The 12,636-nt window shown below is 60.3% G+C and overlaps 1 protein-coding gene across 2 annotated transcripts in view; it reads left to right on the forward strand.

The window, feature by feature from the left end:
* NGEF (neuronal guanine nucleotide exchange factor) overlaps positions 1-11,384 on the forward strand; it is a gene marked incomplete at its 5' end in the record, with an annotated part of 79,843 nt that extends 68,459 nt beyond the window's left edge. For both annotated transcript variants that reach the window (XM_082631323.1, XM_082631324.1), the window contains 7 exons: positions 2,093-2,167; positions 4,536-4,625; positions 6,497-6,660; positions 7,133-7,288; positions 8,049-8,128; positions 8,900-9,004; positions 10,425-11,384. In XM_082631323.1, the coding sequence (XP_082487449.1) occupies positions 2,093-2,167; positions 4,536-4,625; positions 6,497-6,660; positions 7,133-7,288; positions 8,049-8,128; positions 8,900-9,004; positions 10,425-10,615 (861 nt within the window). In that variant the 3' untranslated portion in view covers positions 10,616-11,384. The remainder of the gene's footprint in view (positions 1-2,092; positions 2,168-4,535; positions 4,626-6,496; positions 6,661-7,132; positions 7,289-8,048; positions 8,129-8,899; positions 9,005-10,424) is intronic.
* Positions 11,385-12,636: the final 1,252 nt, after the last annotated feature.

Here is a 12,636-nt window from a genome sequence, read left to right on the forward strand (position 1 = left end):
TTTCCCGAGATGAGGAAGGCGGGATTCAGTGTTGGACCAGCTGAGCTTGGGAGGACTTTGAGCCGTTGCACATCCAAGTTTAAAGTCAAAGGGAGAAGTCAGGGTGCGAGCCCTACGGCATCAAGGTGGTATTTAATAGGAGAGACCACCAAGGATGGAGAGAAAGGCGTCCCAAGACCCAGCCTTGGGACATCGTGCCCGAGAAGGAACGCAGCGAGGGAAGAGGCAGGCCAAGAGAGCTGGAGTCAGGGGAGCCTATAGAGGGTGAGATTTCCCGAAAGGGCGTCTGCAAGAGTCAGGCTCCAAGCAAGACAGGGCGGAGAGCCCTTGTGCCTGCCGCATGCTGGTGGGTAGAGGGAGCCCCCGGGCCACCAGGCAGATGAAGTGGGTGGTGTGGATCCTGCTGTGGCTCAGAAAGGAATGGGCTGAGATGCTGACCTGTGACCCACAGTTAGGGGAGGTCAGAGGTCAAACAGGCGGGAGGCCAAAGGCCATGGGCAGCTAGTTCCACAGGAGAAGGGCAGTGTCGGAAAGGAGAGGTCGGAGGCTGGGAGGAAGGGGCTCTCGGAGTCCGAGGACCAAAGAAACCCAAGTCCAAAGAAGCCCAGACAGGGGGCAGTGGGGGGAGGTGCATGGCACGGTGGGAGAACAGCTGGGACCAGCCCACGTCATAGGACGCTGCGACTGAAGGAGTTGCATGTGAATTTTTTAAACTTGGAAACAATGAAACAGAAGACAGTAACATTTCCTAATTATGCAGAGAAAAAAATTTATAGGAAAAGAGTATATAGTGATATATTAAAAATCTTAACTTCTGGATGATAAAAACCAACAGAACTAAGATCAAGACCTATCTTAATGTTGTCACGAGGAGAACGGTGGCATGGGGTGGGGGGTGCAAGCAGGGGGACTGAGGTTCAGAGGCAGCGTGTCTGAGGGGTGAATGTGGGCGGGGTGCTCCAGGTAGACCCGCCAGTTACCGCAGGAGGTAGGGAGGGGCCCACCAGAGAGGAGGCCAGTGTGGAGGGCTTGTGCACCAGGCTGAAGAAGCCACACCATCCTCTGCCTGAGGCCAGGAGCAGGACCTGGTCAGATAGGGTTTTATCCCAAGAGAAAAGGTGGAGCCTGAGCCATCCTGTTCGCTGAGAGATGGATTTGGGAGTCGGGGGATGGTTACAGGCAGGGTTGGTGACCCCATGTTGGTGGGGGGGAGGGTAAGGAGGCATCGGAGCTGACTGCGTGTGTCTGGCTTGGCTGGCAGGCAGAGGCGGGGCAGGTGACTGCACAGGGGAGGCTGGGGGCCTGCAGCTGAGGGACGTCCAGAGGCGGGAGGGATCTGGGTCTGGTCTGGAGCTCAGGAGAGAGTGGAAAGGATGTCCAGCATCCTGGTGTCTGGCTGGCAGCAGGTGGCTGGGGACGTTTGTGCCACCACATGGGGCAGCTGGGGGGAGGTGAGCTGTGCTCAGACGCACCCAAACCTCTTCACGGAATGAGAGCAGATCAGAAATATGGGCACGGGAGAACTGTGAGGCAGAAACCAATGCAAACGTTGTAATTTACATGCGAAACTCAAGAAAACCCAACCACTGGAAAATAGACATTTTTATCAATAAGACCAGAGTTAACGAAGCCTCGGGGTCGTTGCTACTTGGCTTCAAATGGCAGTCCCACTGATGCTGCTGCAGACATTGAGCTCCCCTCAGGGACAGCCAGCCCCGAGCGACCCTTCCCTCCCTGTCGGGCCGCGCCCTCCCCCTTCCCCAGCGCATTTGGTTGCCCCCTTTGCTTCGGTCTTCGCTGTAAGGAGACTGGGGCTCGGGTTTGGCCCTCGTAGTTAGTCCTCGTGCAGACCTTGACTTGTGGTTACCATCTTAGAGCCGAGCAAGGCTTGTGCGCGATGCTCGGCCCTCGGCTGGTGGAAGGTTCCCCCGCCCTCAGTCCGTAACCGGTGGGGCTCTTTGCTCTGGGTTGTTGCAGCAACACAAGGCTGTTTGGACCAGTGCGGCAGGGAGGCTGCCACTGCCAAAGGGGGTGGAGAGGGGAGGAATGGCTGTACGTGACGAAACTAAATGAAGACTTTGTCTGTGCTCAGAACATCCTGAAGAGGGTGGAAGAGAGGTCTGAGCGGGAAGGCACTGCCTTGGGGGCCCACAAGGAACTGGAGCTGGTGAGTTGTGCTTCCTCTTTCCACATTTCCCCATCAGCTGTTTTCCTCCTCTAGACCCGCCTTCCTGTCCTGCCCCCTCCTGTGCCGGTGCGTCTCTGGAAGATGCAAATTCATTTTAATAGTTAGCAATCCAGAGAAGTCACTGGGTTCAAAAAAATAAGTCGGGTGGGCTTCCTCCTCACCCCAGGCTGCTGACGTGCGGGGTGGACCAGGCCGGCCGGGCACTCTTGACCTGCAGACATGTTCATGGGCCCTCCCGCCAACCCCGCTCTGTGGCCACCCACAGGCCCAGGCACTCCCCTCAGCAGCCCTCGGAGGCCCGACGCTTGTCCTTATCTGTTTCCAGTGTCAAAAGCCATGGCTCTGGGCTTCCCTGGTGGCGCAGTGGTTGAGAGTCCGCCTGCCGATGCAGGGGACGTGGGTTCGTGCCCCGGTCCGGGAAGATCCCACACGCCGCGGAGCGGCTGGGCCCGTGAGCCATGGCCCGCTGACCCTGCACATCCAGAGCCTGTGCTCCGCGACGGGAGAGGCCACAACAGTGAGAGGCCCACGTACCGCAGAAAAAAGAAAAAAAAAAAATCCATGGCTCTTGCCCCCCTTGCCGCGCTCTGAGGCCGGCTCTGGCTCTTCTTGGGCCCTGCTGCAGCTCTGCCCTGTGCGCCTCTCCGACCCCCCGATCCCGCTTCTCCCGGCCCTCGAGCTGCACCTCTCCTATCCCTGCGAGAGGACTCCCCGGCCCTGCCAAGCCTGGGCTCTTCCTGCCCAGGAGTGGAGAAAGCATCTCCGCTCCCGAGGATCCTCCTGGAAGCTGCCAGCAGAGCAGGGGCTGTGCGGGAGGGGTCAGTGAATGTGTCTGTTCCCACATGTTTGCCTTAAAGCAGCTCTGTCTCGTGTGTTTGGCTCCAGTGTGTCCGCTGGAGCTGCGAGCCCACTCCTGGCAGCCGTGCAGGGGCCACTCTGTCGTGCCGGTGACCCTGAAACGGACGAGAGCCTGGTGTTGGGAAGTCCTTTCCACTTAGTGTACCAGTGGTAGCAGCTTAGTAAAAGGACCAGCCCAGTGGGCGTCAGGTGGTGGTTCTAAGCCACGTGGAGCCACATGGAGCCATGAGGACTTTGTCACTTAATACAGTCTTTTCCCCCCAGGGGCTTCTCCTCGCATCCCTCAGTCAGGCCAGTTGGCCTCCAAAATCCTCCTGGCAATTATACCCTTTGGATACTGGGAAAAACAGCACTCCCCTCCCAGCCTAGCTGGGGAAAGCCTGGAGCCTCGAGCAGGCTGGTCAGGGAGGGTCAGTGACCTGCCAGCCAGGCTGCATCTCTCGGGACCCTCTGCCCACCCCTGGAACGCACACACCTGATCAGGTGGGAGCTTCATCCTGGCCCCCACTGGGCAGCCGGCCACACTGGGCCCCAAGGGGTCTCGGGGCACCAGCACGTGTTTTCTGTTTTCAAGTTCTTTTCTGCTTTCATCTCCTTTTCATTTCCCAGGTATACACTTGCTTCTCATTATTTACCTTTTTTTAATAAAGGTGGGTTTTTTTCCCTTAATTTATAAAAATGATGCTGAATACAAACAAGTCCACAAACTGTTCATAAGCAAAAAAAGAGGGTAAAGGTCAGCAGTTCTCCCACGCCCCACTGCCAGCATGCTGGTGCCTGCCCTTCCAGACCCCTCTCCAAACAGACGCCTGCACACACAACTGTATTCTTTGCAGATGGGCTTGTGCTTTATGAGCTGGCTTTTCCCTCCATTTTAGTGCATGTAAAATTATTGCACTTCTTCATGATCTCAGAGTACAGGGTTATGTGGATTTATGAGCGTTAATCAACCCCTGTTGATGGACATTTAGGTTGAGGACAGTTTTTCTTGCTCTGAACGCCACTGCAGGAGACATCCTAGTAGGCACGTCTTTGGGCTCGTTCCTAAATGCTGCGTGCCTGCTGGGTGCCGGGCCCTGTTCTAGATCCTGTGCAGATATCACCTCTCGGGTTGAGTCCCCAGAAGTCCCAGAAAATGTGGTTTCATTCGGCCCCTTGGTACCTGGCTTGCCTCCCAGGAAGGTGGGGGTACTCTGTGCTTTCCCCACAGTGTGTGACGGATCCTGATCCCCAGACCTTGGGCATTTCCAGTCTGACAGATGAGAAAGGACGTCTTCTGGTCGAAATTTACTCTCTTAGGTGACATGAGGGGTCGGCATCGATGTATGTGTTCTCTGGAGTTCACGTCCCAGCAAAGACAAGGCCCTGATTTTCCACACTGGAACTGAGACCCAGCTGAGACTGACCAGCTGTGGCCTGAGTGGGCCGAAGGAAGTGGTCAGAGACAGCTGGCTGCAGATGGCCTGATGTGTCCTCCTTCTCATCCCAGGTGGTAAAAGCATGCAACGAGGGCGTCAGGAAAATGAGCCGCACGGAGCAAATGATCAGCATTCAGAAGAAGATGGAGTTTAAGATCAAGGTGAGCCCATGCCCAGCCATGTGTCCCCGCCCCAGCCCGGCTGTCCTGGAGCACTGGGCACTGGCCGGGCTCGCTGAATGGCTGCCCTTGGGTCTTAGCACAGCATCACCTCCACGGAGACCTTCCCTGACCCCTTAGCTGAAGGCCCCACCTGCCCCCAGTCACCGGGCCGTCACATTGGCCTAGACCAGGGGTCCCCAACCCCCGGGCCGCGGACCGGTAACGGTCTGCAGTCTGTTAGGAACCGGGCCGCACAGCAGGAGGTGAGCTGTGGGTGAGCGAGCGAAGCTTCATCTGTATTTACAGCCGCTCCCCATGGCCCCACATGGCTCCCCATCACTCCCCATCGCCCCCCATGGGTCGCCATTGCTCCCCATCGCCCCCCATGGGTCCCCAGCGCTCCCCATCGCCCCCCATGGCCCCCCATGGGTCCCCATCGCCCCCCATGGCCCCCCATGGCTCCCCATCGCCCCCCATGGCCCCCATGGGTCCCCATCGCTCCCCATCGCCCCCCACGGGTCCCCATCACTCCCCATGGCCCCCCATCGCCCCCCATGGCTCCCCATCACTCCCCATCGCCCCCCATGGGTCCCCATCGCCCCCCATCGCCCCCCATGGCTCCCCATTGCACCCCATCTCCCCCATGGGTCCCCATCGCCCCCCATGGCTCCCCATCACTCCCCATCACCCCCCATCTCCCCCATGGCTCCCCATCGCACCCCATCTCCCCCCATGGCTCCCCATTGCACCCCATCGCCCCCATGGCTCCCCATCACACCCCATCGCCCCCCATGGCTCCCCATTGCACCCCATCGCCCCCATGGCTCCCCATCACACCCTATCACCCCCATCACCTCCCATGGCTCCGCATCGCCTCCCATCATCGCCCCCCATCATCCCCCATCGCTCGCACTACCGCCGCCTGAACCATCCCCCCGCCCCCCACCCCCGTCTGTAGAAAAGTTGTCTTCCACAAAACCAGCCCCTGGTGCCAAAACGGTTGGGAACCGCTGGCCTAGACTGTCTCCTGCAGGGAGTCGGGAGCCGCCTGCTCTCACTTACTGGCTGTGTGACCTTGTACAGTCAGCTCACATGAAGAATGTGACATGGACTGCTCCAGGGATTCTTAAATGTGGGCGATTTGAAAATCTGACGGAAGTTACCGACCTTTTCCCCAACTCTGTGTAAAGCTGCAGGCATTAGTGACCCTAAGGGCCCTGAGGGCCTGGGTTTCTGGGGTTTGGGGCACATGAGCGCACAGTACCTGCCGAGGGTCCCTGAGGTCATGCTAGGTTTGGGAGCTGAGCCCCAGCTGAGGACGCAGACCTCCGGGCCCCCCACGTAGTTCCACCTGCAGGCCGTGTGCTGGGTGCTGGGTGCTGGGTGCCTGCCCCGGAGCCACAGTGTGGAGACCTGCCGGCCCAGTGTCCTCGCCCTGTGGGACCCAGTTCTCCCCTCTCTCCTGTGAACTTGGCCTCTCCTCTGATCCTGCATCACACAGTAGTAGGAGGATGACAACACACACACACACAGAGGCACCCACGTGGACACACTCACACGTGAGTACAGACACGTACAGGACACGTGGACACACTTAGACGTGAGCGCACATACGTAAAAGCACACGCAGATACATAGACAACAGACACACACCTGCCCACTCAGGAGCACGTGCGCATGCGCACACACTCGCCCTTCCCGTGTTTGCCCAGCATCCGTCCGTCCTTCCCACCAGCGCCACGTGCGTCCCGGGCCCAGTGCGGGCCTCACACACCATTACTCTCGGTCGTCACTCCAGTCAGAGCGCGAGGGGAGCCTGGGCGGGGGGCGTGGAGGGGCACAGCCGTTCTGACGCCGTCCCCCCCACGCAGTCGGTGCCCATCATCTCCCACTCCCGCTGGCTGCTGAAGCAGGGCGAGCTGCAGCAGATGTCAGGCCCCAAGACATCGCGGACCCTGCGGACCAAGAAACTCTTCCGGGAAATTTACCTCTTCCTCTTTAACGACCTGCTGGTGATCTGCCGGCAGATTCCGGGGTGAGCGGCAGGCAGGAGGGATGGGGGGTCACCACGGCCTGGGGGCGGCGGGCACGGTGCTGCGATGGTGCCAGGCCCTGGACCCGCTTTGAACGCCTGCTCCGTTCTGGTCCAGCCTTGGGCCTTCGGGCAGGTGTATTTCAACGCCCTGAGCTTCCGTTTCCCCTCCGTCTAGCGGGGGCTGTACCCCTAAGGACGTGGAGAGTCCAGCTCAGCGCCTGACGCCTGGGGCGGGCTCGGCAGAGCGGCCCCTGCCGTGTCATGGGTGCTGACCCCTCGTCCGCCGTCCACACTGTGCAGGGCGGGGGCTGGGGGTGAGGGGGACAGGCGGTCAGGTGGGGGGCTTCCAGAAGGGGGTGAGGAGCGTCAGCAGTGGGGCCGGCCCCGCTGGCCAGCGTAGAGCATATCCTGGAGATCCGAGCCGCCGCCTCCTCGGGACTGACACGCCTCTGCTGACACCCTCGGTCCCCAGAGACAAGTACCAGGTGTTTGACTCGGCCCCGCGGGGCCTGCTGCGAGTGGAGGAGCTGGAGGACCAGGGCCAGACGCTGGCCAACGTCTTCATCCTGCGGCTGCTCGAGAATGCAGACGACCGGGAGGCCACCTACATGCTGAAGGCGTCCTCTCAGTGAGTGCCCAGCGCCGCTGTCGCCTGCCCCGGTGGTGCGAGGCTCCGGGCTCAGCACACCGCCCGCCCCGTTCCTGTCCTTCCTCCCCCAAGGCCCTGCCGGGAGGGTTTCTGTGCAGCGTTAGCGTCAGGGTGTGGGGCGAGCACGTTGCTGGCTGTGTGTGTGTGTGTGCGCGCGCGCGTGTGTGTGTGTGCGCGCGCGCGCGCGTGTTCCCTTGGACGTCAGACTCTGGGCGGGCGCCTCTGTTCTGAGGAGTTGTTGTAGAGCCCTTGGGCCCGACCGACCAGTGAACCACTGTCGCTGTGTGGCCTCAGGCCCACCTGCACCTCTGAGCTGCCAGGCCAGCCGCCCTGCAGCCCCTGTGCGGTGCCCAGCACCCCCCAGCCCAGAACTCACAGGTGTCGCCCTGCACATTGCGGTCCAGTTCTGACTGCCTGGGGCAGGGATGGCGTCAGCCTCTCCCGATTCCACGGGCCATGGCTCAGGGTAGCTGGCAGCTGAGGGCGCGGCTCTGGGTTAACTTTGGGGTATCGTGGGCTCACCCTCACCCACTGACTTTAAAGATGTACCAGGGAGGTTCTATAGCACTCCGCCCCCGTCCCGCCGCTGGATTCCCGGCCCCGTCCACGCTGTCCTGCCGCGGCCCTGTGCCAGCCCTGGGACCCAGTGGCCAGCTTGCTGGATGCCTGGCGCAGTGGTTCCCCTCACATGGGGTCCGTTGCTCTGTGGTTGGGGCATTTGTCCTCTTCCCTGTCCCAGGAGCGAGATGAAGCGTTGGATGACCTCGCTGGCCCCCAACCGAAGGACCAAGTTTGTTTCCTTCACATCCCGGCTGCTGGGTAGGTGGCCCACTGGGGAGGGGGCACCCGCCGGGTGGGGCAAGGGAGGGTCCAGGGAGCCTCGTGGCAGCCCTGCCTGTCACAGCTGCGTCAGCCTCGGGGGCCTCTGCACTCCGCCTGAAGGGCCTGCGGGGCCGCTGGGAAGATTGCTTCGCCTGCCCGGAGGTCCCTAGCACCCCAGTGCAAGCTTAGTACCCCACGGAGGACACGGGTGTGCCTGAGCTTTGCAAACGTTTTGATGGTTAATGAAGAAATAAAAACCACTGGGTCATAAGTGACAGAGACCACAAGGAAACCAAGAGGAATTTGGGCCCAGAAGGCAAACGCCAGCGTTCTCTGGGGTGGCCAGTTGTCTGAAAACCTTACAAAATATAAAAAGGCGAAGGTCCAGCTGCCTGATAGAGACACTGCCATCCTGACCGAGCTCAGCGAGTCCTGACTGTCCCCAAACTGCTCCCAGGGCCCAGCCCAGGACCAAGCAGCTCCTTCTGAAGTCTCAATAAGAGTCCCTCAGGCCTGTTCATCCCTGTATCCACGTACTTTTTGTTCAGAACTCCTGGCGCTTTAACGGCCTTTTCTTCGGAGCCACACACCCCTCCCTCCGACGAGCCCTCTTTCAGTTGCTGCGGGAGTTTGCGTTGTCTCTTGGACAGGCCGTGTGCCCCTGCTAACTGCTGAGGCAGAAGTGGGGGACCAGGTTTTGCCCGTGTAGGGACCAGGGCGGGTGCCGTGGTGATGAGGACAGGCCGCCCCCCTCTCTCCTCCCTTCAGACTGCCCCCAGGTCCAGTGTGTGCACCCGTACGTGGCCCAGCAGCCGGACGAGCTGACGCTGGATCTGGCCGACATCCTGAACATCCTGGACAAGACAGAGGATGGTGAGGCCCCGGGGCTGGGCGCCTCTCGCACTCGAGGCTCCCTGCCCCACCCCCTCCTGGGGCTCTGCCCCAGCCTGAGGGATGCAGTGGAGAAGCAGACAGAAGAGCCGGCTGAGAGGCGGGCAGAGCCCAGGGCCGTGCTGCCTCTCTGCTCCCGTAGACCGCTTTGCCCCTCGTGGCTTCCACTGGCCTTTCCTCAGCAGAGAGCAGGCATCTCTCCCAGTGCCTCCGCTCTCCTTCCCCGCCGGAGCTGTGAGGTCCACCTTCCCCCACTTAGCATGAGGCCCAGCCGAGCACCTGGCTCCATGTCCCCTTCCCCTCATCCAGCCCTGGCATCAGCCCCCATCACAGTGGGAGGGATGATGGCCAGGAGCACCCTGACCCTGACCCCGTATTTGCAACAAGCTTCCAGATGAGCCTGTGACCACCAGGCTTGTAGCCCCACGTGGGCCAGAGAGCCACCCGCCGGGACTCACGCCCACTCCTGCTGTCGGCGTCAGTGCCAGAGGTTCACTCCCCTCCCCTGAAAGATTGATCCCTTATTTCTACATGAGTTGTTCCTAATCTAAATCCCCAAAAGTGCAGAAAGCATCTCCCTCCAACCCCAGTTCCTCCTCTTTTTCAAGACCCTGGCTGGAAAGTCTCAGGCTGGTGACCTCCAGAGAAGGCCATTTCCCCCCTTCCCAAATCCTAGGGGCTCACCCAGCATTGGGAGAACAGTGGTTCCTGCCCTCCCCCTTCCCCCGCAAAACAGAAACAGCCTGACACCCCTCCCACGTGGCCTGCAGAAGGCACGCCCCTGGCCCTCAGGCCCCAGGTCTTAGCCCTGCCCCAGGACCTGCCAGCAGGACCTGCAGTTCGGGCCCCAGGCCCCCAGCATACACACTGTGATGTGGGGGTGGGGGGTAGAGAGCTAGGGCACTCGGCCAGGTCGTGCCAGCCACCCTCGGCTGACCACCCAGCTCCCAGGAGGCTGAGGCTCAGGGAGGGGCTGCCCAACCAGAGGATGACAGAAGCATTCAAGGCCAGGGAACCACGCGGTCAGCTACCACCCCACCGGCCCCTCGATGCCTCGTGCGTTTGGGGGTGGCCCCTGGGGTCTCCTGGCCTCACGTGGGGCAGCCTAGGATGGTTGAGAGCTTGGGGGTGAGTTCCAAAGTCAATACCTTCGGGACACGCAGCGGTTCTGCACCCACCCTGTGCACACACCGCGCTCCCCGGGAGGGCAGCACGCGCCCAGCTCATGGGGGATAAACAAGGTCTGGGCATTTCCAGCAATGCGTCTGAGGGCAGGGGACCTCTGGAAAGGCCAGCTGGACCCCTGCGTCTCCCTTTCCTCTGCTCCCCACACAGGCCAGGGCGAGGCCCAGCCTGCGCCACTTGGAGAGCTTCTGACCCTCCCCTTCCCCTCCCTACGCAGGGTGGATCTTTGGCGAGCGTCTGCATGACCAGGAGAGAGGCTGGTTCCCCAGCAACATGACTGAGGAGATCTTGAATCCGAAGATTCGGTCCCAGAACCTCAAGGAGTGTTTCCGTGTCCACAAGATGGATGACCCTCAGCGCAGCCAGAATAAGGACCGCAGGAAGCTGGGCAGCCGAAATCGGCAGTGACCCCTGGCCCCCGGCCTGGCCGAGGGATGTGGGTGGGCGGGAGCAGGGCGTGGCGGGCAGCCCCCCAGCGGACAGCGGAGGGGCTCAGCGGGAAGGCCGGATGCCGCCGCAGGCAGCACGGTGTGACCTGGGGTGCCTTGGCAGGAGTCGCCTCCACCCCTCACCCCTGCTACGTGGTTAGTGCTCATGTGTCTTGGCCCCTCGCTCAAGAACTGCAGAAAAGGTGCCCACGTCTCTCCTTTGCTGCATTTGTAAATGAAAACGTGTATTTTAAACAGTGTTACACCACCTCTTCTTCTTGTCTCCTGGGGGAGCAGACAGAGGACGGGCATGCTCCAGGGCCCTTCTCAGGCACTGAGAGGCCCCAGACCCAGGGTGTCCCTGGCCAAGGGCAGGTGCAAAGGTGATGATGTCATGACCCCTGCACGTGTCCTCTCCCCTGGAAGCTGTTAGAATCGGCCAGGGGCACAGATGGACCACCCTTGCCTGATGAGCTTGACGAGCGTCCTTTGGTCTCCGACTCAAAGGACTGAGAGACCAACCGCCTCTGTCCACCCCTGCCCCAAGCCTCCGCCAGTCTCTGGCTGCACGGCCAGGCCTGCCTCATGGCCACCAGAGCTTGGCTGAGGGCCCACGCCACCTTTGGCTCCCTGATGGGCTGAATGTAACTCATATCTTCTGGCCCCTTCCGGAGCCCAGGTGTTATAAAGAAATGACTTGGTCACTGCATCCTGTATGGGTTATGGTTCCGAGAAAAGCAAATATCATTTCTGGCTGCATTAAAAGAAGCATCATATATAAAATAAAAGAGACGAAGGTCTACTTCTTATTACCCTTGTGCGCACAAGAATGAGGTGTTTCGGTCTGGCAGGGAGAGAAGAGCCCCCTTCAAGCCCAATGGAGGAGGTGTGTCCCAGGGAAAGGGCTAAGGAGGCTTCCCGTGGAGGAAGAAGCAGCCGGGGTTGGGGCCTCAGGACGGGAGTGGATTTGGACCTCCACTTGTGGAGGAGCTCCAGAAACCGAATAAGCTGTTTGCGGCAGTGGGGGACACCCTTCTGCAGGTTGAGAAGGCAGGTTTGAACACTGTGGGACAGAGGTGTCGGTGGTGGTCCCATAAGGGATCGGACCACCAGGTTTGGGACTGCGGCTTCCCACCTGGTCAGTCACTGGCCTGGGACACTTCTTCCCACCTCCAGAGGCGGCAGCCAGTTACCGGAGGCTGCAGCTGGCCCTCTGAGCCACCTGACACCCAGCTCTGTCCTGGAATGTGGAGGGCCTTGAATCCCACCCCGCCCAGCCCTGCCTGCCTGTGGCCATGCCCTTTCTGCCAGGACACACTTAGATTAGGAGCCCAGGATTTAGATCATGTGGGACGTTGCAGCATCTTCCCACAGGCCACAGCACGGCCCTTGGCGTTCTTGAGACCTCAGACCCTTTGAGAACTGGATGAATCCCTAGAAGATGCATACATATGCAACATGCTGGTCCAACTGGAGAGGGACCCGCCCTGGCCCCAGTGAGGGGCTGATGCTCTTGGGGTCTCCTTGCTGCGACCCCAGGGGGAGTACCTGCACCTGAGTTTCCCAGGAGTGAGGGGATGGGGAGAGGGACCATTTCGGAGTCCCATACTGCTCTTGGCGGGGTGGGGCTGGGGAGGGGAGTCGGTCCTGGCCCTTATCCCGCTTTTCTTTTTAGAGCTAGGAAGCAGCATACTGACTTGGGTCACCTGCTCTAAGGAGGGCTTCGACTACTGCAGGTTATGTGTAATAATGTAAACAGTTTCATGAAAACCAGTCCGTTTCGTAACAGTCTTTTATAAGCAAAAACCTAAGCCATGATGTGTTTTGGGGAGTGTGAGTGGGTACCACGTGTGGCCATCTGGCGTATCCAGGAGGAGAAAACTGGTCTTAGCCAGAACAGGTGGTCAGGAGCTCAGAGAAACCAAGGAGGCCAAAACAGTTGCTAGAGACAATGGTGAAAAAAAAAGAGGAACAGCTCACTCCACCAGCACTCACTCAAAA

Source organism: Mesoplodon mirus (assembly GCF_964341445.2).
Source record: "Mesoplodon mirus genome assembly, chromosome: 8".
In the NCBI taxonomy this organism is placed as follows: Eukaryota; Metazoa; Chordata; class Mammalia; order Artiodactyla; family Ziphiidae; genus Mesoplodon; species Mesoplodon mirus.